This window comes from Blennius ocellaris (genome assembly GCF_963422515.1).
Source record: "Blennius ocellaris genome assembly, chromosome: 17".
Classification (NCBI taxonomy): Eukaryota; Metazoa; Chordata; class Actinopteri; order Blenniiformes; family Blenniidae; genus Blennius; species Blennius ocellaris.
The window spans coordinates 24,355,940-24,378,095 of NC_137666.1; the positions used below are offsets into that span (position 1 = coordinate 24,355,940).

General features: G+C 46.7%; 2 protein-coding genes across 4 annotated transcripts in view; both read left to right on the forward strand.

Moving 5' to 3' along the window:
• Positions 1-5,427, forward strand: part of LOC308142121 (transmembrane protein 87A-like) — a 20,073-nt gene extending 14,646 nt beyond the window's left edge. Inside the window, exons 17-20 of the mRNA XM_080512444.1 lie at positions 234-298; positions 411-463; positions 1,946-1,976; positions 4,166-5,427. Coding sequence (XP_080368570.1) covers positions 234-298; positions 411-463; positions 1,946-1,976; positions 4,166-4,207 — 191 coding nt within the window. The 3' untranslated portion in view covers positions 4,208-5,427. The remainder of the gene's footprint in view (positions 1-233; positions 299-410; positions 464-1,945; positions 1,977-4,165) is intronic.
• A 1,010-nt stretch (positions 5,428-6,437) lies between these two features.
• Positions 6,438-22,156, forward strand: part of vps39 (VPS39 subunit of HOPS complex) — a 42,128-nt gene continuing 26,409 nt past the window's right edge. For 2 of the 3 annotated variants that reach the window (XM_080513282.1, XM_080513284.1), the window contains exons 1-12: positions 6,438-7,136; positions 7,283-7,348; positions 7,465-7,529; positions 9,030-9,072; positions 9,282-9,376; positions 9,481-9,576; positions 9,653-9,745; positions 10,322-10,505; positions 13,989-14,109; positions 16,120-16,240; positions 20,543-20,672; positions 21,303-21,445. In XM_080513282.1, the coding sequence (XP_080369408.1) occupies positions 7,064-7,136; positions 7,283-7,348; positions 7,465-7,529; positions 9,030-9,072; positions 9,282-9,376; positions 9,481-9,576; positions 9,653-9,745; positions 10,322-10,505; positions 13,989-14,109; positions 16,120-16,240; positions 20,543-20,672; positions 21,303-21,445 (1,230 nt within the window). In that variant the 5' untranslated portion in view covers positions 6,438-7,063. The remainder of the gene's footprint in view (positions 7,137-7,282; positions 7,349-7,464; positions 7,530-9,029; positions 9,073-9,281; positions 9,377-9,480; positions 9,577-9,652; positions 9,746-10,321; positions 10,506-13,988; positions 14,110-16,119; positions 16,241-20,542; positions 20,673-21,302; positions 21,446-22,156) is intronic. The other variant, XM_080513283.1, reaches the window with a different exon arrangement.

Here is a 22,156-nt window from a genome sequence, read left to right on the forward strand (position 1 = left end):
TGAACTGCTCACTTTTCAAAGTGTAGATATCATATGTAGATACACTTGTTCATGTTCTCTGTGTGTGTGTGTGTGTGTGTGTGTGTGTGTGTGTGTGTGTGTGTGTGTGTGTGTGTGTGTGTGTGTGTGTGTGTGTGTGTGTGTGTGTGTGTGTGTGTGTGTGTGTGTGTGTGTGTGTGTGTGTGTGTGTGTGTGTGTGTGTGTGTGTGTGTGTGTGTGTGTGTGTGTGTCAGAGGGGATGAAGATGCGGGGCTCCAAGCCAGATTCTAACGGCTCCCAGAAGCTGCTGAGTAAAGAGGTATGTTGACGGTTCCTCTGCTTCCACCCATGATTCATCCACCCATCCGTCATCCACCCATCCGTCATCCACCCATCCGTCATCACTCTTCACCGGGTTCTTCTGTTTTCAGGATGAAGACCTGAAGTGGGTGGAGGACAACATTCCCACGACTGTTGCTGATGTGTGAGTGTTTTCTACAACATCTGTGTTTCAGTGTGGAGCTTCAGGCCTCCTCCTCCGTCATGATGCGTTCACTGTCTCCTCCTCCTCCTCCGTCATGATGCGTTCACTGTCTCCTCCTCCTCCGTCATGATGCGTTCACTGTCTCCTCCTCTTCCGTCATGATGCGTTCACTGTCTCCTCCTCCTCCTCCGTCATGATGCGTTCAGTGTCTCCTCCTCCTCCTCCGTCATGATGCGTTCAGTGTCTCCTCCTCCTCCTCCGTCATGATGCGTTCACCGTCTCCTCCTCCTCCGTCATGATGCGTTCAGTGTCTCCTCCTCCTCCTCCGTCATGATGCGTTCAGTGTCTCCTCCTCCTCCTCCGTCATGATGCGTTCACTGTCTCCTCCTCCTCCGTCATGATGCGTTCACTGTCTCCTCCTCCTCCGTCATGATGCGTTCACTGTCTCCTCCTCTTCCGTCATGATGCGTTCACTGTCTCCTCCTCCTCCGTCATGATGCGTTCACTGTCTCCTCCTCCTCCTCCTCCGTCATGATGCGTTCACTGTCTCCTCCTCCTCCGTCATGATGCGTTCACTGTCTCCTCCTCCATCATGATGCGTTCACTGTCTCCTCCTCCTCCGTCATGATGCGTTCAGTGTCTCCTCCTCCTCCTCCGTCATGATGCGTTCACCGTCTCCTCCTCCTCCGTCATGATGCGTTCACTGTCTCCTCCTCCTCCTCCGTCATGATGCGTTCACTGTCTCCTCCTCCTCCTCCGTCATGATGCATTCACTGTCTCCTCCTCCTCCTCCTCCATCGTGATGCGTTCACTGTCTCCTCCTCCTCCGTCATGATGCGTTCGCTGTCTCCTCCTCCTCCTCCGTCATGATGCGTTCACTGTCTCCTCCTCCTCCTCCGTCGTGATGCGTTCACTGTCTCCTCCTCCGTCATGATGCGTTCACTGCCTCCTACTCCGTCATGATGCGTTCACTGTCTCCTCCTCCGTCGTGATGCGTTCACTGCCTCCTCCTCCGTCGTGATGCATTCACTGTCTCCTCCTCCTCCGTCATGATGCGTTCACTGTCTCCTCCTCCTCCGTCGTGATGCGTTCACTGCCTCCTCCTCCGTCGTGATGCGTTCACTGCCTCCTCCTCCATCGTGATGCGTTCATGTCTCCTCCTCCTCCGTCGTGATGCGTTCACTGTCTCCTCCTCCTCCGTCGTGATGCGTTCACTGCCTCCTCCTCCGTCATGATGCGTTCACTGTCTCCTCCTCTGTCGTGATGCGTTCACTGCCTCCTACTCCGTCATGATGCGTTCACTGTCTCCTCCTCCGTCGTGATGCGTTCACTGCCTCCTCCTCCGTCGTGATGCGTTCACTGTCTCCTCCTCCTCCGTCGTGATGCGTTCACTGCCTCCTCCTCCGTCATGATGCGTTCACTGTCTCCTCCTCTGTCGTGATGCGTTCACTGCCTCCTCTGAAGTGTGTTTCCGGTCCACAGAGCGCTCCCGGTCATGCTGGATGAGGAAGAGGTAAGAACATCTTCCAGCTCCTGGTTTTGGTTTCTACCTCAATGTTTCAGATTTTTGTCAAGTCTCGTGTGTCTAAAATATTTTTATTACATTTTCAAATTTCTACCATCAGTATTTTATGGTGTCATGATATTTTTTTAATGACGACGTTTTAAATGGCCTTCAGTCAATATTTGGTGTCAGTAGTGAGTATTAATATTTGATGTCAGTATTAGATATTAATATTTGGTGTCAGTATTAGATATTAATATTTGGTGTCAGTACTGAGTATTAATGTTTGGTGTCAGTATTAGATATTAATATTTGGTGTCAGTACTGAGTATTAATATTTGGTGTCAGTATTCCATATTATTTGGCATCAGTACTGAGTATTAATATTTGATGTCAGTATTGAGTATTAAAATTTGGTGTCAGTATTTAGAATTAATATTTGGTGTCAGTATTGATTAGTAATATTTGGTGTCAGTATTGAATATTAATATTTGGTATCAGTATTGAGTATTAATATTTGATGTCAGTATTGAGTATTAAAATTTGGTGTCAGTATTTAGAATTAATATTTGGTGTCAGTATTGAATATTAATATTTGGTATCAGTACTGAGTATTAATATTTGATGTCAGTATTGAGTATTAATATTTGGTGTCATCATTGAGTATTAATATTTGGTGTCAGTACTGAGTATTCATATTTGGTGTCAGTACTGAGTATTTGGTGTCGGTTTTGAGTATTAATATTTGATGTCAGTATTAATATTTGATGACAGTACTAAGTATTAATATTTGGTGTCAGTATTAATATTTGATGTCAGCATTGAGTATTAGTATTTGGTGTCAGTGTTGAGTATTAATATTTGGTGTCGGTTTTGAGTATTAATATTTGATGTCAGTATTAATATTTGATGTCAGTACTGAGTATTAATATTTGATGTCAGCATTGAGTATTAATATTTGGTGTCAGAATTGAGTATTAATATTGGGTGTCAGTATTAGATATTAATATTTGGTGTCAGTACTGAGTATTAATATTTGGTGTCAGTATTAGATATTATTTGGCGTCAGTACTGAGTATTAATATTTGGTGTCAGTATTGAGTATTAAAATTTGATATCAGTATTGAGTATTAATATTTAGTGTCAGTATTAATATTTGGTGTCAGTATTGAGTAGTAATATTTGGTGTCAGTACTGAGTATTAATATTTGATATCAGTACTGAGTATTAATATTTCATGTCAGTATTGAATATTAATATTTGATATCAGTATTGAGTATTAATATTTGATATCAGTATTGAGTATTAATATTTCATGTCAGTATTGAGTATTAATATTTGATATCAGTACTGAGTATTAATTGTTCATGTCAGTATTGAGTATTAATATTTCATGTCAGTATTGAGTATTAATATTTGATATCAGTATTGAGTATTAATATTTGATATCAGTATTGAGTATTAATATTTCATGTCAGTATTGAGTATTTATATTTGATATCAGTATTGAGTATTAATATTTCATGTCAGTATTGAGTATTAATATTTGATATCAGTACTGAGTATTAATATTTCATGTCAGTATTGAGTATTAATATTTCATGTCAGTATTGAGTATTAATATTTGATATCAGTATTGAGTATTAATATTTGATATTAGTATTGAGTATTAATATTTCATGTCAGTATTGAGTATTAATATTTGATATCAGTATTGAGTATTAATATTTGGTGTCAGTATTGAGTATTAATATTTGGTGTCAGTATTGAGTATTAATATTTGGTGTCAGTACTGAGTATTAATATTTGATATCAGTACTGAGTATTAATATTTCATGTCAGTACTGAGTATTAATATTTCATGTCAGTATTGAGTATTAATATTTGATATCAGTATTGAGTATTAATATTTGATATCAGTATTGAGTATTAATATTTCATGTCAGTATTGAGTATTAATATTTGATATCAGTACTGAGTATTAATATTTGATATCAGTATTGAGTATTAATATTTGGTGTCAGTATTGAGTATTAATATTTCATGTCAGTATTGAGTATTAATATTTGATATCAGTACTGAGTATTAATATTTGATATCAGTATTGAGTATTAATATTTGGTGTCAGTATTGAGTATTAATATTTGGTGTCAGTAATTTGAATCTGTTTCCAGACCAACGTTGTTGTTTCTTTGCAGGAAATCCTGAAAGCCAAGATGGAGCGGTCGAAGATGGAGTAGAAGCCAAGATGTTGCTGTGAAGAGGAAGCAATACAACGGAGGCAGCGATGAATGCGTTCTGAGTAATCCGATTACCAAAAAAAAAAAGAAAAGAAAAAAAAGAAATGTAACTGTATTGTGGGAAACGCCAGCGTTTGTCTCCGACACGTGAAGGTTTGGCGTCGCCATCATGAGCTCCTTTGTTTCCTGCTCACTCTGGTTTCTACGTCTTTACTTTACCGTCTCCTTGCCGTGGATCGGAGGCGCTCCGCCTTTCTACGCCTCTCACCCCGGTTCCTCCGCCCGGGGGCGGAGCTCCACTTTATCTTCAGCTGTGTGTGTTTGACGGGTGTTTGGAGGGACGGAGGACTCTGATCCTCCACGACTCTGATTGACGCCGCGGCTCAAACAACCCGGAGACACTGAGGAGTGAACTTCTCCCCGTGATTGGATGGGAGCGGTGAAGTCCGGCCCCACCCCCCCCCCCGCCGGGAGGCTCCTCCTCCTCCTCCTCCTCCCGGGTAGTTTGAGCTGCTCCGTCACGTTACTGGATATCGACGTGGAAGCGCAGTGTTTGAAATGTGATGCTTGTTGGCGACACGGCCTCCGGCTGGATGAATGTAGTGACGTCGTCCAGGTGTAATCTGATTACAACCCGAGCAGCTATGAAACTTTCCACCCAGTGACCCCGTTGCTTTTTATTTTCAGTTTGTACGTAAGAATTGAGACGGTTTCTGTAAAATGTCCAACTGAACGTTATTTATCATGGTTATGTGTTCTTGCTTGAAGCTGAAGAGTCGATGTTTTGAGTGTTTTGAGAAATAAAACGTAACGTTTCACCGCTGAGACGCATCGAAGGATTAAAATGTTAAAAAAAAAACAAAAAAAACAACCCGTTGCCTTGCGGCCAGAGGATCCAGGGAGGCGTTACTCACTTATTGTTATTCATGTTCCTGGGCGCCGTCCAGCAGTTAGAAGGACCTTTTACTCAAACTAATGGAAACACTTGGAGACGTTTTCTTTAATTCTACATGTAAGAGCCAAGAAAATCTTCATCACTTAAATGTGGTGCAGAAACTGTTGAGCTGCAGGTTGCAGCCTCATGTCTTCTCTGTCCACATCTTTACGGGATATTTAATATTTAACACAGAGACTCTTCGTATCATGAAGACGACCATGTTGTTTGGCTTTTTGCGTTTGTCTGCAAATAAACTTTCTATTGTACGACGGTTCAAACCTGACGGGCCTGGACTTCTTGTGTTCACTGGGAGAGCGCTCGTCTTTCAGTCGGAAGGTCGCAGGTTTGATTCCCTACTTGTCCTCGAGCAAGACGCCGAACCCCACACCACTCCCCCAGTGGACGAAGTGAGCTCTGCATGGCGAAGTCGAGCTGGACCGCTAACGACAGCGTGGAGGAACATTCTGCAATATTCCTGAAGTACCTTGATTGACCGTCTCTGGTAGAAAGTGTGTGGAGGTGAGATCTGAACCGTCAACCTTCCAGGTGGACTGGGGTTGAAAAGATAAAAAGAAAGTGTGTACGCACCCTTTTACTGGATCTAATATTTTTAGCGCTCGCCATTTTCAGCTTTTGGCTGCACAAACACCTTTAGTTCGGATCTTGCGTATTAAGTGGTCCGAGTATGTTTTGAACATTACACTGTACAGTGTACTAGCACTGTGACTAGAAGTACCGCAGGCCTCCTGTGGGGGCAGCACTGTGACTGTAGCAGTACCGCAGGTGTCCTGTGGGGGCAGCACAGAGCAGGCCTTTTCCCAGCATTCCCCACCTGGGTTTTAGAAAACAAACATTTAAATTAATGAAAATAATTAATTAATTAAAGTGTCAAATTAGACAAATTGACAAGCACAATGACTGATGTGAACTCAGAGCGGAAACAGATCAACGTGGGGTCAGTTCCACACGGTAAACGTGTCAGTATGAGTGTGTTATGTGCGTGAAAGTGTGTTGTGAACGCGCGTGTGTGTGTGTGCGTGTGTGTGTGTCCAATTCCCTCCAATCAGCAATAACTCCCGCTGGCTGCGTTCTGGTGCAACGAGATGTCACAGATGAAACATTCTCAGATTATCTGGACTAAGTGTCGATATTTCGGGATTTGTTGTTATTACATCTCCACGCACTGTTTACGTACTTTACGCGATGACGGCTCCTTTAATGAGCTCCTCGTGAGCGCGCAGCCGCCATACGTCAGTCACGTGCCTCGCGCAGCCGCCGTCAACCGCACCGGAAGTGTCCAGAAGCTAATGCTCGCAGGCAACGGCAGCTCCCAAACTTCAGCTGTCCGAGCCGGACCGGACCGCGGTCTGTACCGGCCTCTGAAGCCGGGGCCGGTGCTTGATTCCGGGCTGAAGACAGAGCCTGTGTCGCTGGTTTGTCACCGGAGGAGGAAGGTTTATCCGTGCTAACGTCATGCTAACGTGCTAACGATCAGCTGTTGATGTTGTTTTTGGCTCCGAGGGAAGAAGAGCTGAAGATTCTTCGATTCACCTTCACTTCTCCTCCTCATCCTCCTCTCCTCCTCATCCTCCTCTCCTCTCCTGCTCACTTCTCCTCTCCTCCTCACTTCTCCTCATCCTCCTCTCCTCCTCACTTCTCCTCTTCTCCTCTCCTCTCATCATCATCATCTCCTCAGTTCTCATCCTCCTCCCCTCATCATCTTCATCTCCTGTCTTCTCATCACCAAAGATCCGGTCCAGAAGACCGGTCTTGAGAACTGGTCCAGAGGACCAATACAGAAAACCGGTCTAGAGAACAGGTCCAGAGAACCGGTCCAGAGAACAGGTCCAGAGAACCGGTCCAGAGAACTGGTCTAGAGAACCGGTCCAGCACCACCGTTGGATCAGTGTTTTGTCAAGATGCACGACGCCTACGAGTCGGTTCCAATTCTGGAGAAACTTCCTCTTCAGATCGACTGCCTGGCGGCCTGGGGTGAGTCCAGTCCTCCACAGTGTCCAGGGTCTGTTGGACCTGAGGGGGGTCAGACTAGAGGACTGGTCCAGACCTCAGGACCAGTCTAGTCTTCAGGACTCGGTTCCAGACTGTCCTGAGAGACCAACAGTTGTGTCTTTCTGCAGAGGACTGGCTGCTGGTGGGAACCAAACCCGGACACCTGCTCCTGTACCGGATCAAAAAAGATGCAGGTCAGGAGAACGTCCTGCAGGAAGGTTCTGGTTCTGGATCGGCTTCCTGCAGCGGGAAGGTTCTGGATCGGCTTCCTGTTCCACTCCAGACTCATTCTGGGTTCTTTTGTTTTCAGGCTCCAACCGGTTCGAGGTGACGCTGGAAAAGTCCAACAAGAACTTCTCCAAGAAGATTCAACAGGTGAGCAATGGAACCAGAACTAACTCTGACTAAACCAGAGCTAACCCTGACGGAACCAGAACTAACTCTGACTAAACCAGAACTAACTCTGACGGAACCAGAACTAACCCTGACGGAACCAGAACTAACCCTGATGGAACCAGAACTAACCCCGAGAGAACCAGAGACTAAGGGTACATCAGAAATATCTCTCCTAACTCTTTATCTATGGACTTTACCTTCAACCTCCTGGATGATGTCATGAGGTTAAGGAAAGGTGTTAGGATGCTTCCTAAAGGAGTTAGTGAAAGGTGTTAGGAGGCTTCCTAAAGGAGTTAGGAAAGGTGTTAGGAGGCTTCCTAAAGGAGTTAGTGAAAGGTGTTAGGAGGCTTCCTAAAGGAGTTAGTGAAAGGTGTTAGGAGGCTTCCTAAAGGAGTTAAGGAAAGGTGTTAGGAGGCTTCCTAAAGGAGTTAGTGAAAGGTGTTAGGAGGCTCTAAAGGAGTTAAGGAAAGGTGTTAGGAGGCTTCCTAAAGGAGTTAGTGAAAGGTGTTAGGAGGCTTCCTAAAGGAGTTAGGAAAGGTGTTCTGAGGCTCTAAAGAAGTTAAGGAATGGTGTTAGGATGCTTCCTAAAGGAGCTAGGAAAGGTGTTAGGAGGCTTCCTAAAGGAGTTAGGAAAGGTGTTAGGAGGCTTCCTAAAGGAGCTAGGAAAGGTGTTAGGAGGCTTCCTAAAGGAGCTAGGAAAGGTGTTAGGAGGCTTCCTAAAGGAGTTAGTGAAAGGTGTTAGGAGGCTTCCTAAAGGAGTTAGTGAAAGGTGTTAGGAGGCTCTAAAGGAGTTAAGGAAAGGTGTTAGGAGGCTTCCTAAAGGAGTTAGTGAAAGGTGTTAGGAGGCTTCCTAAAGGAGTTAGTGAAAGGTGTTAGGAGGCTCTAAAGGAGTTAAGGAAAGGTGTTAGGAGGCTTCCTAAAGGAGTTAGTGAAAGGTGTTAGGAGGCTTCCTAAAGGAGTTAAGGAAAGGTGTTAGGAGGCTTCCTAAAGGAGTTAAGGAAAGGTGTTAGGAGGCTTCCTAAAGGAGTTAAGGAAAGGTGTTAGGAGGCTTCCTAAAGGAGTTAAGGAAAGGTGTTAGGAGGCTTCCTAAAGGAGTTAAGGAAAGATGATCATGTTAATGTGGCAGTCGGACACTTTCACTGAGTGGTTCTGGGTCACGATGGGCTTCTGGGTCTGGGTCATGGTGGGGTTCTGGGTCTGGGTCATGGTGGGGTTCTGGGTCACGGTGGGGGTCTGGGTCATGGTGGGGTTCTGGGTCACGGTGGGGTTCTGGGTCTGGGTCATGGTGGGGTTCTGGGTCACGGTGGGGGTCTGGGTCATGGTGGGGTTCTGGGTCATGGTGCGGTTCTGGGTCACGGTGGGGTTCTGGGTCTGGGTCATGGTGGGGTTCTGGGTCACGGTCTGGTTCTGGGTCTGGGTTGATGCTTGTCTGAATGTTCTTGTGTTGAACTTCAGTAACTTGGTTCTTCTTCTCTTCAGCTTTACGTCGTCTCTCAGTACAAGATCCTCGTCAGTCTGTTGGGTGAGTTTCACTCTAATACACAAGTTTTACAAACCTCACGGTGACCTTACCTGCTTGTTTTACACACACACACACACACACACACACACACACACACACACACACACACACACACACACACACACACACACACACACACACACACACACACACACACACACACACACACAGCTCTTTGAATTGCTGCACTATTACCTGATTTCCTGCAGAGAACAACATCCACGTCCACGACCTCTTGACCTTCCAGCAGATCACTGTGGTGTCTAAAGCCCGAGGAGCCACGCTGTTCGCCTGTGACCTGCAGGTGACGCACACACACACACACACACACACACACACACACACACACACACTCTCTTCTTGTGTCTGGAATCCATAACTGGTTTCTTCTTCGTTGGTGGTCAACAGAGCAGTTCAGGGGAGGAGAGGCTGCAGATGTGTGTGGCAGTGAAGAAGAAGCTCCAGTTGTACTACTGGAAGGACCGAGAGTTCCACGAGCTGCAGGTCAACACACTCTTGTCCACTGACTCGTCCTTGCGTCTCACAATCTTCTCCACTGACTTGTCCTCGTGTCTTACAGGGAGATTTTGCTGCTCCTGATATCCCCAAGTCGATGGCCTGGTGTGAAAACTCCATCTGTGTGGGGTTCAAGAGGGACTACTACCTCATACGGGTACGAGCTCCAGGAGGTCGTTTCAGGAGGGTCAGAGGAAACCTCCAGACCCCAAGACTTTCAGAACCAGAGACTTTCAGACCCGGACCCCTTCAGACTCAGACCCTCAGACCCAGAGATGTTGAAGGACCTGAGTTGCCTTTGGAGTGTCTTTAGTTTTTGAGACAAAGTGAGAGAAGAATTACCTGGAAGTTGTTATTTCAGGGCAGTTTCAGATCATAATGACTTTGTTCACCTTCCACTTCCTGACGTGTTTCAGAGGATTGCGAAGTGAGCCCAGTTTCCCCTGGTGGTGTTTCATGGTCTGTGACTGGTCCTGTCTCTGTCCGACTGGTCCCGTCTCTGTCCGACTGGTCCCGTCTCTGTCCGACTGGTCCCGTCTCTGTCCGACTGGTCCCGTCTCTGTCCGACTGGTCCCGTCTCTGTCCGACTGGTCCCGTCTCTGTCCGACTGGTCCCGTCTCTGTCCGACTGGTCCCGTCTCTGTCCGACTGGTCCCGTCTCTGTCCGACTGGTCCCGTCTCTGTCCGACTGGTCCCGTCTCTGTCTGACTGGTCCTGTCTCTGCTGTCCACCAGATGGACGGCCGTGGTTCCATCAAGGAGCTGTTCCCCACTGGGAAGCAGCTGGAGCCTCTGGTCGCCCCGCTGGCTGATGGGAAGGTGGCCGTTGGGCAAGACGACCTGACCGTGGTTCTTAACGAAGAGGGCGTCTGCACCCAGAAGTGCGCCCTCAACTGGACAGACATCCCCATCGCAATGGGTAAGAACATCTCCGACCTGCAGCCTGCTGCCGGGGTTAGAACTGAGCCTGACCCTGATACTGACATTGACCCTGACCCTGATCCTGAGTCTATCGTTGACCCTGGTCCTGAGTCTATCGTTGACCCTGGTCCTGAGTATACATAAAATACATTTACCTTGTCAAAATAATACTAAAATGTTCTCAAAACAAATAAATAGCAAAGAGGCACATGAAAAACAGTAAAAAGTACAGTCACAGAGTAAGAGTATATGAAAGGTAAAACTGTAAGAACCATGAAATAGTTAAAAATACGTCAGTTAAAAGAAGAACAAGGTGAATGTCTTGTCTCCAGGTGTTAAACGGTCCTAAACTCCCAGTGAGAGCAGCTCTGAGTTTAAAGTCTTTGTGTAAAACATTCCATGAACATGCAGCAGAACACATGACGGCTTTTGTGCCCAGTTCCGTACGGACAGTCGGAACTGTGAGTCAAAGCACGTCTTTAGACCGCAGACTAGTTATTTCTGGGTTTCTGGGTCACATGACTGCAACGGACGGGAGGCAGCAAACCAAGAATCACCTTGAAGACAAAACCAAGCCAGAGGATGTGTAACGACAGAGCCAGTGAGGGAAGAGACATTCAGATATACAATGTCCCCAGAGTCCAACGTGGACAAGAAAGCAGCTTCAACTAGAAGCTTTTTAGTCTTGAAAGAGAAGAACCATGGATTTCTGAAATAAAAACCCAATTTCAATTGAAGTTTTCTCACAAGCTGCTCAATGGGAAGCTTAAAGGAGACGGAGTCATCGATTGACACGACCTTGTAGGGTAGTGATGGGGTCAGATTAGGGTAGTGATGGGGTCAGATTAGGGTAGTGATGGGGTCAGATTAGGGTAGTGATGGGGTCAGATTAGGGTAGTGATGAGGGTTAGATTAGGGTAGTGATGGGGTCAGATTAGGGTAGTGATGAGGGTTAGATTAGGGTAGTGATGGGGTCAGATTAGGGTAGTGATGAGGGTTAGATTAGGGTAGTGATGAGGGTTAGATTAGGGTAGTGATGGGGTCAGATTAGGGTAGTGATGAGGGTTAGATTAGGGTAGTGATGAGGGTCAGATTAGTGATGAGGGTCAGATTAGGGTAGTGATGAGGGTCAGATTAGTGATGAGGGTCAGATTAGAGTAGTGATGAGGGTCAGATTAGTGATGGGGGTCAGATTAGGGTAGTGATGGGGTCAGATTAGAGTAGTGATGAGGGTTAGATTAGTGATGGGGTCAGATTAGGGTAGTGATGGGGTCAGATTAGAGTACTGATGAGGGTTAGATTAGGGTAGTGATGAGGGTTAGATTAGGGTAGTGATGAGGGTTAGATTAGTGATGGGGGTCAGATTAGAGTAGTGATGAGGGTCAGATTAGGGTAGTGACGGGGTCAGATTAGTGATGGTCAATTTAGGGTAGTGATGTGATGAGGGTCAGATTAGGGTAGTGATGGGGGTCAGATTATGGTCGTGATGTGATGGGGTCAGATTAGTCTCCCTTCCTAGAGGGTGAAAACCGCATGAATTAAGATTTCTCAGCATTTCACATTAACCTCGGGTTGACAATAGATGACTATCATCTATTGTTCTTCTCATGAAGGTGAAGAACAATAGATGACCGTATCATCAGCAAAAAAATGAAAGTTGACATCCACAACAATATTGAATGAACATGTAGCTCGTCTTCCACGGGTCCGAGGACTGAAGTAGCTTTTAGGAAGAGAGTTTGGTCTTTTTTAAAGTGTGATTAAAGTCCCAGTGAAATGTAACACACTACTTTGCAAAAAACGATAGTTGTGGTTCTACTTGTAAGGTTCCTCCGACTCTGCCCCACCACTGTTGTCGCATAACAAAGTTATTTGAATTTTGAATCTCCAGCCGGGGAAGTCGGGGGAATCCTTCTTCGTGGGCGTGACGTCACGAGTTGTGCAGATCTCCATCTGTTGTGCTTATATCGGCTTGTTTCCTCTTAAATATCAACGTTTTTACAGTGTTTTGAAGTTATAGTCGGCGTTTTATGAGCCTTGATGAAAGATTGAGCCTGGAAGAGACCGAGGGAGGAGAAAAGGAGCACAGGCAGCGGGAGCGGCTAGCAGGAGCCGCTAGCTCATGCGGCTAGTAGACGATCAAGTAATACCTGGACTCATCTTCAGTGATTCCACAGTCTTCTAGCTCTTGGACGTGTTGGATCCAGGAAGCCGGTCGTTCTGCCAAAAGTCAGGACTCAAAGCCTCAAAGGTGAAAAGTGGCGGCTGCTGAGGCGAGGAGACGAGGACGAATGGAGGACGAAGCGTCTTCTGCTTCCTCAAACATGTTCCAGACGGGGTCACCGATGGCAGAACCACCTTCTGTGTCTTCTTCATCAATCACTGGGTTTGAAATGACCATGATGATGAAATATGGTTCAATTCAGCCTCTTCGTGGTCAAAACTCTGATCCTCCATAATGTAAACACAACTTGGGCGTGTGCACAACTCGTGATGTCACTCTGTTATTGTCAGAAGCTCCGCCCAGCAGAGGAAATAGCGCCGTTTATCGGCTATTTTCTCTCAGATTGTCGTGTTTTAACATTTTACCTTCAGCCAGTTAGCAGGAAAACGTCCCTAGAAGCCACACCAGAGTGTTTTGGAGGTGGAACCTTCATTTCACTGGGACTTTAAGACGCTGCAGGTCTGTGGGTGTAGCAGTGCCACGTCGGTCTTCGCTGATTCCTGAGCTCATTGAGATGCACTGAGTGACGGTCTGGAGGGGAAATGAAGCCTCTGAGCTCAGGGTTCACTCGCTTTGCAATTTCCTCCTTTTTGACTTGCCACCTTGTGGCGCTGGCGTTCCTGAGCAGAGAACCACGCTGGTCTGGGTGGAACATCTGAAACTGCTGTTTTCTGTTGAGCTTCATCACTGGAGAACGTTTTCATAACAGGCTGCAGATAAAACCTTGAGAGGACATGAAATAAATAAAAGAATGAAGACTTAAAGACACTATTAAAGCCTGGAGGTCAAAAATAAAAAGGTTTATCTTCAAACCTGAATTAGAGCAAATGTTTTTAAGTTCTGACCTCCAGGTGCTTCCTGGTCTCAGTCCTGGTTCAGGACGGTCAATAATGAGCTGTCCAGCCCCGTGAGGGCCGGAGCTGCAACACTACATGATTTCCTTTGTAGAGAACCTGCATCTGTGGGACGGGGAGTCGTAAACTGTCCTCTGAAACCGTTTCCATGGATACAACACACACTCTAATGCATGCGCCTATCAACATGGCAGCACCTTTTAAAATGGAGATAATAAGGATTTATTTTTCCCTTTCAGAACATTTCTGACTCGTTAAGTTTCGTTCAAATCTTCCCTCTTGTCTTAAAACTGTGACGGACGATCAGTTCAAATGACTTAACGGCTCCTATCAACATTGAGATCAGTGGAAATGAGGTTTTGCTGTTGATCACAGTGCCCCCCCCCCCCCCCCCCCGCTGCAGAGCACCAGCCCCCCTACATCATCGCGGTGCTGCCTCGGTACGTGGAGATCCGGACCTTCGAGCCGCGGCTGCTGGTGCAGAGCGTGGAGCTGCAGAGACCTCGCTTCATCACGTCTGCAGGGTGGGTGTCTCCGTCAGCACTTCTAGATCTCAGAGTTAAAAACACAACGACCTCCTCCTCCTCTGTCTGCTGCTCCACAACCTCCACCTCCTCCTCTGTCTGTGCTGCTCCACAACGACCACCTCCTCCTCTGTCTGTGCTGCTCCACAACGACCACCTCCTCCTCTGTCTGTTGTCTGTGCTGCTCCACAACGACCACCTCCTCCTCTGTCTGTGCTGCTCCACAACGACCACCTCCTCCTCTGTCTGTGCTGCTCCACAACGACCACCTCCTACTCTGTCTGTTGTCTGTGCTGCTCCACAACGACCACCTCCTACTCTGTCTGTTGTCTGTGCTGCTCCACAACGACCACCTCCTACTCTGTCTGTTGTCTGTGCTGCTCCACAACGACAACCTCCTCCTCTGTCTGTTGTCTGTGCTGCTCCACAACGACCACCTCCTCCTCTGTCTGTTGTCTGTGCTGCTCCACAACGACCACCTCCTACTCTGTCTGTTGTCTGTGCTGCTCCACAACGACCACCTCCTACTCTGTCTGTTGTCTGTGCTGCTCCACAACGACCACCTCCTCCTCTGTCTGTTGTCTGTGCTACTCCACAACGACCACCTCCTCCTCTGTCTGTTGTATGTGCTGCTCCACAACGACCACCTCCTACTCTGTCTGTTGTCTGTGCTGCTCCACAACGACCACCTCCTCCTCTGTCTGTTGTATGTGCTGCTCCACAACCTCCACCTCCTCCTCTGTCTGTGCTGCTCCACAATGACCACCTCCTCCTCTGTCTGCTGCTCCACAATGACCACCTCCTCCTCTGTCTGTGCTGCTCCACAACGACCACCTCCTCCTCTGTCTGCTGCTCCACAACGACCTCCTCCTCCTCTGTCTGTGCTGCTCCACAACGACCACCTCCTCTTCTGTCTGTGCTGCTCCACAACGACCACCTCCTCTTCTGTCTGTGCTGCTCCACAACGACCACCTCCTCCTCTGTCTGCTGCTCCACAACGACCACCTCCTCTTCTGTCTGTGCTGCTCCACAACGACCTCCTCCTCCTCTGTCTGCTGCTCCACAACGACCACCTCCTCTTCTGTCTGTGCTACTCCACAACGACCACCTCCTACTCTGCCTGTTGTCTGTGCTGCTCCACAACGACCACCTCCTCCTCTGTCTGTTGTCTGTGCTGCTCCACAACGACCACCTCCTCCTCTGTCTGTTGTCTGTGCTACTCCACAACGACCACCTCCTCCTCTGTCTGTTGTCTGTGCTACTCCACAACGACCACCTCCTCCTCTGTCTGTTGTCTGTGCTACTCCACAACGACCACCTCCTCCTCTGTCTGTTGTCTGTGCTGCTCCACAACGACCACCTCCTACTCTGTCTGTTGTCTGTGCTGCTCCACAACGACCACCTCCTACTCTGTCTGTTGTCTGTGCTGCTCCACAACGACCACCTCCTACTCTGTCTGTTGTCTGTGCTGCTCCACAACGACCACCTCTTCCTCTGTCTGTTGTCTGTGCTGCTCCACAACGACCACCTCTTCCTCTGTCTGTTGTCTGTGCTGCTCCACAACGACCACCTCTTCCTCTGTCTGTTGTCTGTGCTGCTCCACAACGACCACCTCCTACTCTGTCTGTTGTATGTGCTGCTCCACAACGACCACCTCCTACTCTGTCTGTTGTCTGTGCTGCTCCACAACGACCACCTCCTCCTCTGTCTGTTGTCTGTGCTGCTCCACAACGACCACCTCCTCCTCTGTCTGTTGTCTGTGCTACTCCACAACGACCACCTCCTCCTCTGTCTGTTGTATGTGCTGCTCCACAACCTCCACCTCCTCCTCTGTCTGTGCTGCTCCACAATGACCACCTCCTCCTCTGTCTGCTGCTCCACAATGACCACCTCCTCCTCTGTCTGCTGCTCCACAACGACCTCCTCCTCCTCTGTCTGCTGCTCCACAACGACCTCCTCCTCCTCTGTCTGTGCTGCTCCACAACGACCTCCTCCTCCTCTGCTCCACAGCCCCAACGTGGTGTACGTGGCCAGCAACCACTTCGTGTGGCGCCTGGTTCCCGTCTCCATCGCCAGCCAGATCCGCCAGCTGCTGCAGGACAAACAGTTCGAACTGGCTCTGCAGCTGGCGGTGAGCAGAACCACACCACGACCTTACACTACAGTCACATCCTTACACTACAGTCACAACCTTACACTACAGTCACATCCTTACACTACAGTCACATCCTTACACTACAGTCACAACCTTACACTACAGTCGCAACACTACACTACAGTCACATCCTTACACTACAGTCACAACCTTACACTACAGTCACATCCTTACACTACAGTCACATCCTTACACTACAGTCACATCCTTACACTACAGTCACAACCTTACACTACAGTCACAACACTACACTATAGTCACAACCTTACACTACAGTCACAACCTTACACTACAGTCACTGCCTTACACTACAGTCACAACCTTACACTGCAGTCACAACACTACACTATAGTCACAACCTTACACTACAGTCACATCCATACGCTACAGTCACAACCTTACACTACAGTCACGACCTTACACTACACTGCAATCACAACCTTACACTACAGTCACATCCTTACACTACAGTTACAACCTTACACTACAGTCGCAACACTACACTACAGTCACAACCTTACACTACAGTCGCAACACTACACTACAGTCACAACCTTACACTACAGTCGCAACACTACACTACAGTCACAACCTTACACTACAGTCACAACCTTACACTACAGTCACAACCTTACACTACAGTCACATCCTTACACTACAGTCACAACCTTACACTACAGTCGCAACACTACACTACAGTCACAACCTCACACTACAGTCACAACACTCCACTACAGTCACAACCTTACACTACTGTCACAACCTTACACTACAGTCGCAACACTACACTACAGTCACAACCTTGCACTACAGTCACAACCTTACACTACAGTCGCAACACTACACTACAGTCGCAACACTACACTACAGTCACAACCTTACACTATAGTCACAACCTTACACTACAGTCACAACCTTACACTATAGTCACAACCTTACACTACAGTCACAACACTACACCAAGAACCTTACAATGCAATCACAACACTACACCGAGAACCTTACACTACTGTCACAACACTACACTACAATCACAACCATACACTACACCAACAACCTTACACTACAGTCACAACACTACACCGACAACCTTACACTACAGTCACAACACTACACCAACAACCTTGCACTCCAGTCACTACACTGACAACCTTCCACTACAGTCACAACACTACACTAACAACCTTACACTACAGTCACAACACTACACTAACAACCTTACACTATAGTCACAACACTACACTAACAACCTTACACTACAGTCACAACACTACACTAACAACCTTACACTACAGTCACAACACTACACTAACAACCTTACACTATAGTCACACTCCACTCATACTAGCAACGTTAAACAATAGTCACACCACAGTTACTACACGAGCAACATTACACTACAGTCGCACTACACTCATACTAACAACGTTACACTGAAGTGACACTGCAGTTACTACACCAACAACCTTACACTACAGTCACACTACTCTCACACGACACTATAGTCACACTCCACTCATACTAACAATGTTAAACAATAGTTACACCACAGTTACACTACAGTCACGCTACACATGCGAACAGCGTTACACTATAGTTACCCTACAGTTACTACACGAGCGTGACACTACACTCGCAGTACACCAGGGGTTTTCAACCTGTTTCACCTTTGACCCAGTGCTGCCAGTACAAATTTAAGTATGAACACCTTCATTTCAATCAGAGTTCAGTAACTAGATCCAGTCCAGTGAGAGGAACGCGGTAAAACCCTGTGAAATAAACGATCCGACTCTTTTCCTAATCCGGAGGATGTGAAGCTGCACCTGAACACCGAGCAGGAGAGCGGTTCTGGTTCTACACGTCAACTTGCTATGAAGCAGAGTTCCACACTTTAGCTCCTCCCATCTTCAGCACACCTCGACCTGATGATGATGATGTCATCGTCAAGCTTGCGAAGAAGCCAAGCTTCGAGGCGCTTATTGTATTGAGGCGTGTTGCAACCGGGACGATGCAGGACCCTGGCCCTCCAGGTCCTCCAGGTCCTCCAGGTCCTCCAGGCCTGGAACTGGGGAGCATTGCCACCGAGGCTCAAGTCAATATTTACAATTTGGATCTGAAATCCCAAAATATTTAGATTTAAATACTTGAAAAGCTGAAGAGGAATTCTCCTGAATGAAACCCTGTGGTGAGGCCAGCAGCGGTGAGGTCATCGGCCTGCTGGAGCTGCAGAGAGGAACAACTGGCTCTATTCTCTCCAGACGCCGCGTCAGCAATACGGCGACTCTCCGTCAGACACTCGTCAGCTCATAGGCAGCAGCCACCTCCTATTTTTATCTATTTATTTATATTTTTATCATTTTATTTAAGATTTTCAACAGTGAGTTACAGATAATATTGAACATATATTATTGGCTGCCGTTTTTTTCCTCCCAAAAACAAGAACTCCAACAATCACAGTAAGACGCACAAAAAAAAAAACATAAGTCAACAAACAAAACAAGAACAGCAGCTGAAAATACCAATCGATATGCATTTGAGAGCAGCGGCAAGGAAAATTAAAGTCACAGATACTCTGACAATTAACCTATTATGTTGGAATGCTACACATTTTATAGTTTTCTATGTATTTCAGAAATGGCTGCCGTGTTTCATCAAGTTATGTAATTCAGCCCATTAATGTACACCTGATTTTTTTTCTATATGCAAAAATCCCATTCCATCAGTTCCCCGTTGGTCCTGAGGGGGGCGACTTACCCGTTTCAGCCTTAAAAGGACAAGGCGCCGTGCAACAAAGAGGCAGAGGGGATTGCCTGAGAGCACGGTTTTGGAAGTTTTGAGATCAGCTCGTATTTTAAAGCAGGTTTAGAGTTTCGAGACGGATCGGTGCCTTTCTGCATCTGGAGCTCATTTTCTTTCCTCCCGCAATGATCCAGCAGCTTTTCCACCAGCTGTGGACGTTTGGTTTGGAGACGCCGTCGGGGCTTTGAGGTCGCGAGCTTGAACCCTCGCTCACTCTGGACTCGGCCTCCGGTCAGAAAGCCGAAACTTTTCTAAAGTTTTCTAAAGTCAGCGTTGGACTTGCAGACATGTCTGTGCTCTGAGGAGGGGCGGCATCACTCTCATCCTCTTTTTGTTCCATTTTGAAAAACTTCTCATCGCCTCAGTCAAAAGTTTCCGTCTGGCTTCTCCTTCTGCTGCTTATTTGAGAGTTCAGCCACTGAATAGTGCATCACTGCCCCGAGTGGTGGGAAGCGGCATTGCAGCCCACGGGAGCAGGACTGGCAGTTTTCTGTGGCTCAATGGTTGAGAATCACTGCACCACCCGACACTGCACCACCCTACACTCTCACTACAGTCACACCATACTTCAGTCAGTGTAGTGTAGCTTCACTACACCCACACTACACTACATTCACTACCCTACACTCACACTACATTCACTACCCTACACTCACACTACACTACATTCACTACCCTACACTCACACTACATTCACTACCCTACACTCACACTACACTACATTCACTACACTACACCCACACTACACTACATTCACTACCCTACACCCACACTACACTACATTCACTACCCTACACTCACACTACACTACATTCACTACCCTACACTCACACTACACTACATTCACTACACTACACCCACACTACACTTCATTCACTGCACTACACCCACACACCACTGCACTACACCCACACCACTCACACTACACTACACCCACACACCACTGCACTACACCCACACAACACTCACACTACACTACACCCACACTACACCCATACACCACTGCACTACACCCACACACCACTGCACTACACCAACTACACTACACCCACACTACACTACACTACACCCACACACCACTGCACTACACTACACCCACACACCACTGCACTACACCCACTACACTACACCCACACCACACTACACTACACCCACACTACACTACACCCACTACACTACGCCCACACTACACTACACCTACTACACTACACCCACACTGCACTACACCCACACTACACTACACCCACTACACTACACCCACACTGCACTACACCCACACTACACTACACCCACACTGCACTACACCCACACTACACTACACCCACTGCACTACACCCACACTACACTACACCCACACTACACTACACCCACACTGCACTACACCCACACTACACTACACCCACACTACACTACACCCACTACACTACACTACAGATATTCCCTGTAGCATGATGAATGTGTTCCTCACGTTGCTGCCAGAAGATGAAGGACGACTCCGACGGTGATAAGAAGCAACAGATCCACCACATCCAGAACCTTTACGCCTTCAACCTGTTCTGCCAGAAGAGATTTGACGACTCCATGCAGGTGTTTGCTAAACTTGGCACAGGTAGAGTCCTGATCCGCCAACACACCTCCAGTCTGCCATTTGGTGGGATTGACCGGGATTGATTGTGTCTGCCTGTGATTGATTGATTGTGTCTGCCTGTGACTGATTGATTGGATGTGATTGATTGATTGATTGATTGATTGGTTGGTTGTGATTGATTGTGTCTGCCTGTGATTGATTGATTGATTGGTTGTGATTGATTGATTGTGTCTGGTTGCGATTGATTGTGTCTGCCTGTGACTGATTGATTGGATGTGATTGATTGATTGGTTGGTTGTGATTGATTGTGTCTGGTTGTGATTGATTGTGTCTGCCTGTGATTGATTGATTGGCTGTGATTGATTGATTGGATGTGATTGATTGATTGATTGTGTCTGGTTGTGAGTGATTGATTGGATGTGATTGATTGAGTGGTTGGGATTGATTGATTGATTGATTGAGTGGTTGTGATTGATTGTGTCTGGCTGTGATTGATTGATTGGTTGTGATTGATTGATTATGGGCGATACGGATCAGACTTTATCTTCCGGTTCTAATGGCTTTCGACTTGAGGACTTATTGTTTTTGTCCTAAACACACATTTCACTCAGTGTTATTGATGAGCTGCCCTCCGGCGGTGTGTTTGTGCAGATCCTACTCACGTGATTGGTCTGTACCCCGACCTGCTGCCGTCAGACTACCGCAAGCAGCTGCACTACCCCAACCCGCTGCCCACGCTGTCCGGGGCCGAGCTGGAGAAGGCTCACCTGGCTCTGATCGATTACCTCACCCAGGTGTGTGACGCACACACACACACACACACACACACACACACACACACACACACACACACACACAGTGGCTTGTAAAAGTCTTCATTCCCTTGAGCTTTTCCACACTTTGTTTACGGAAGTATTTCATAGTATTGTTTATTTATTTATTTATTTATTTGTTCATATTATATCATGCCATTTCACTATATATATATTTGTCATCCATACATGAACAAAAAGGAACAGAGAGAAGATGAATCTTGTGTTTTCGGTTCCTATTAGCAACTTTACAACAAAATCAAATCAATTCGGTTCTCCATCGTTCCCCGACTCACCAGGTCTCACAACATAAAAACAGCCTCCTTTTGTCTTACAGTTCTACAGTTACAGTCAATTCTTTTCAATTCTTTCCAGAGTCTCTCAGAATTTTCTCTTTGTCCATTTTCTTAAATTTGTAAACACTTGAACAATATTTAAATTCCACTCTTAAAGAGTTCCACAGTTTTACTCCATAAACAGATGGACGTTTCTGTTTCTACGACGTCGTGCAAACATTTGTTCTGAAAATTATATTTTCTCCTCTGGCGAATGGTTTGTGCAACAAAATTACTTTGAACATCGTTTGGCAATTTTTTTTTGTTTTGCTTTCCACATAATAATCAAAATGCTTAAGTCGACAAGGTCCTTAACTTTAAGAGGTTTATTTTCAATAAATAAAGGATTGGTGTGTTC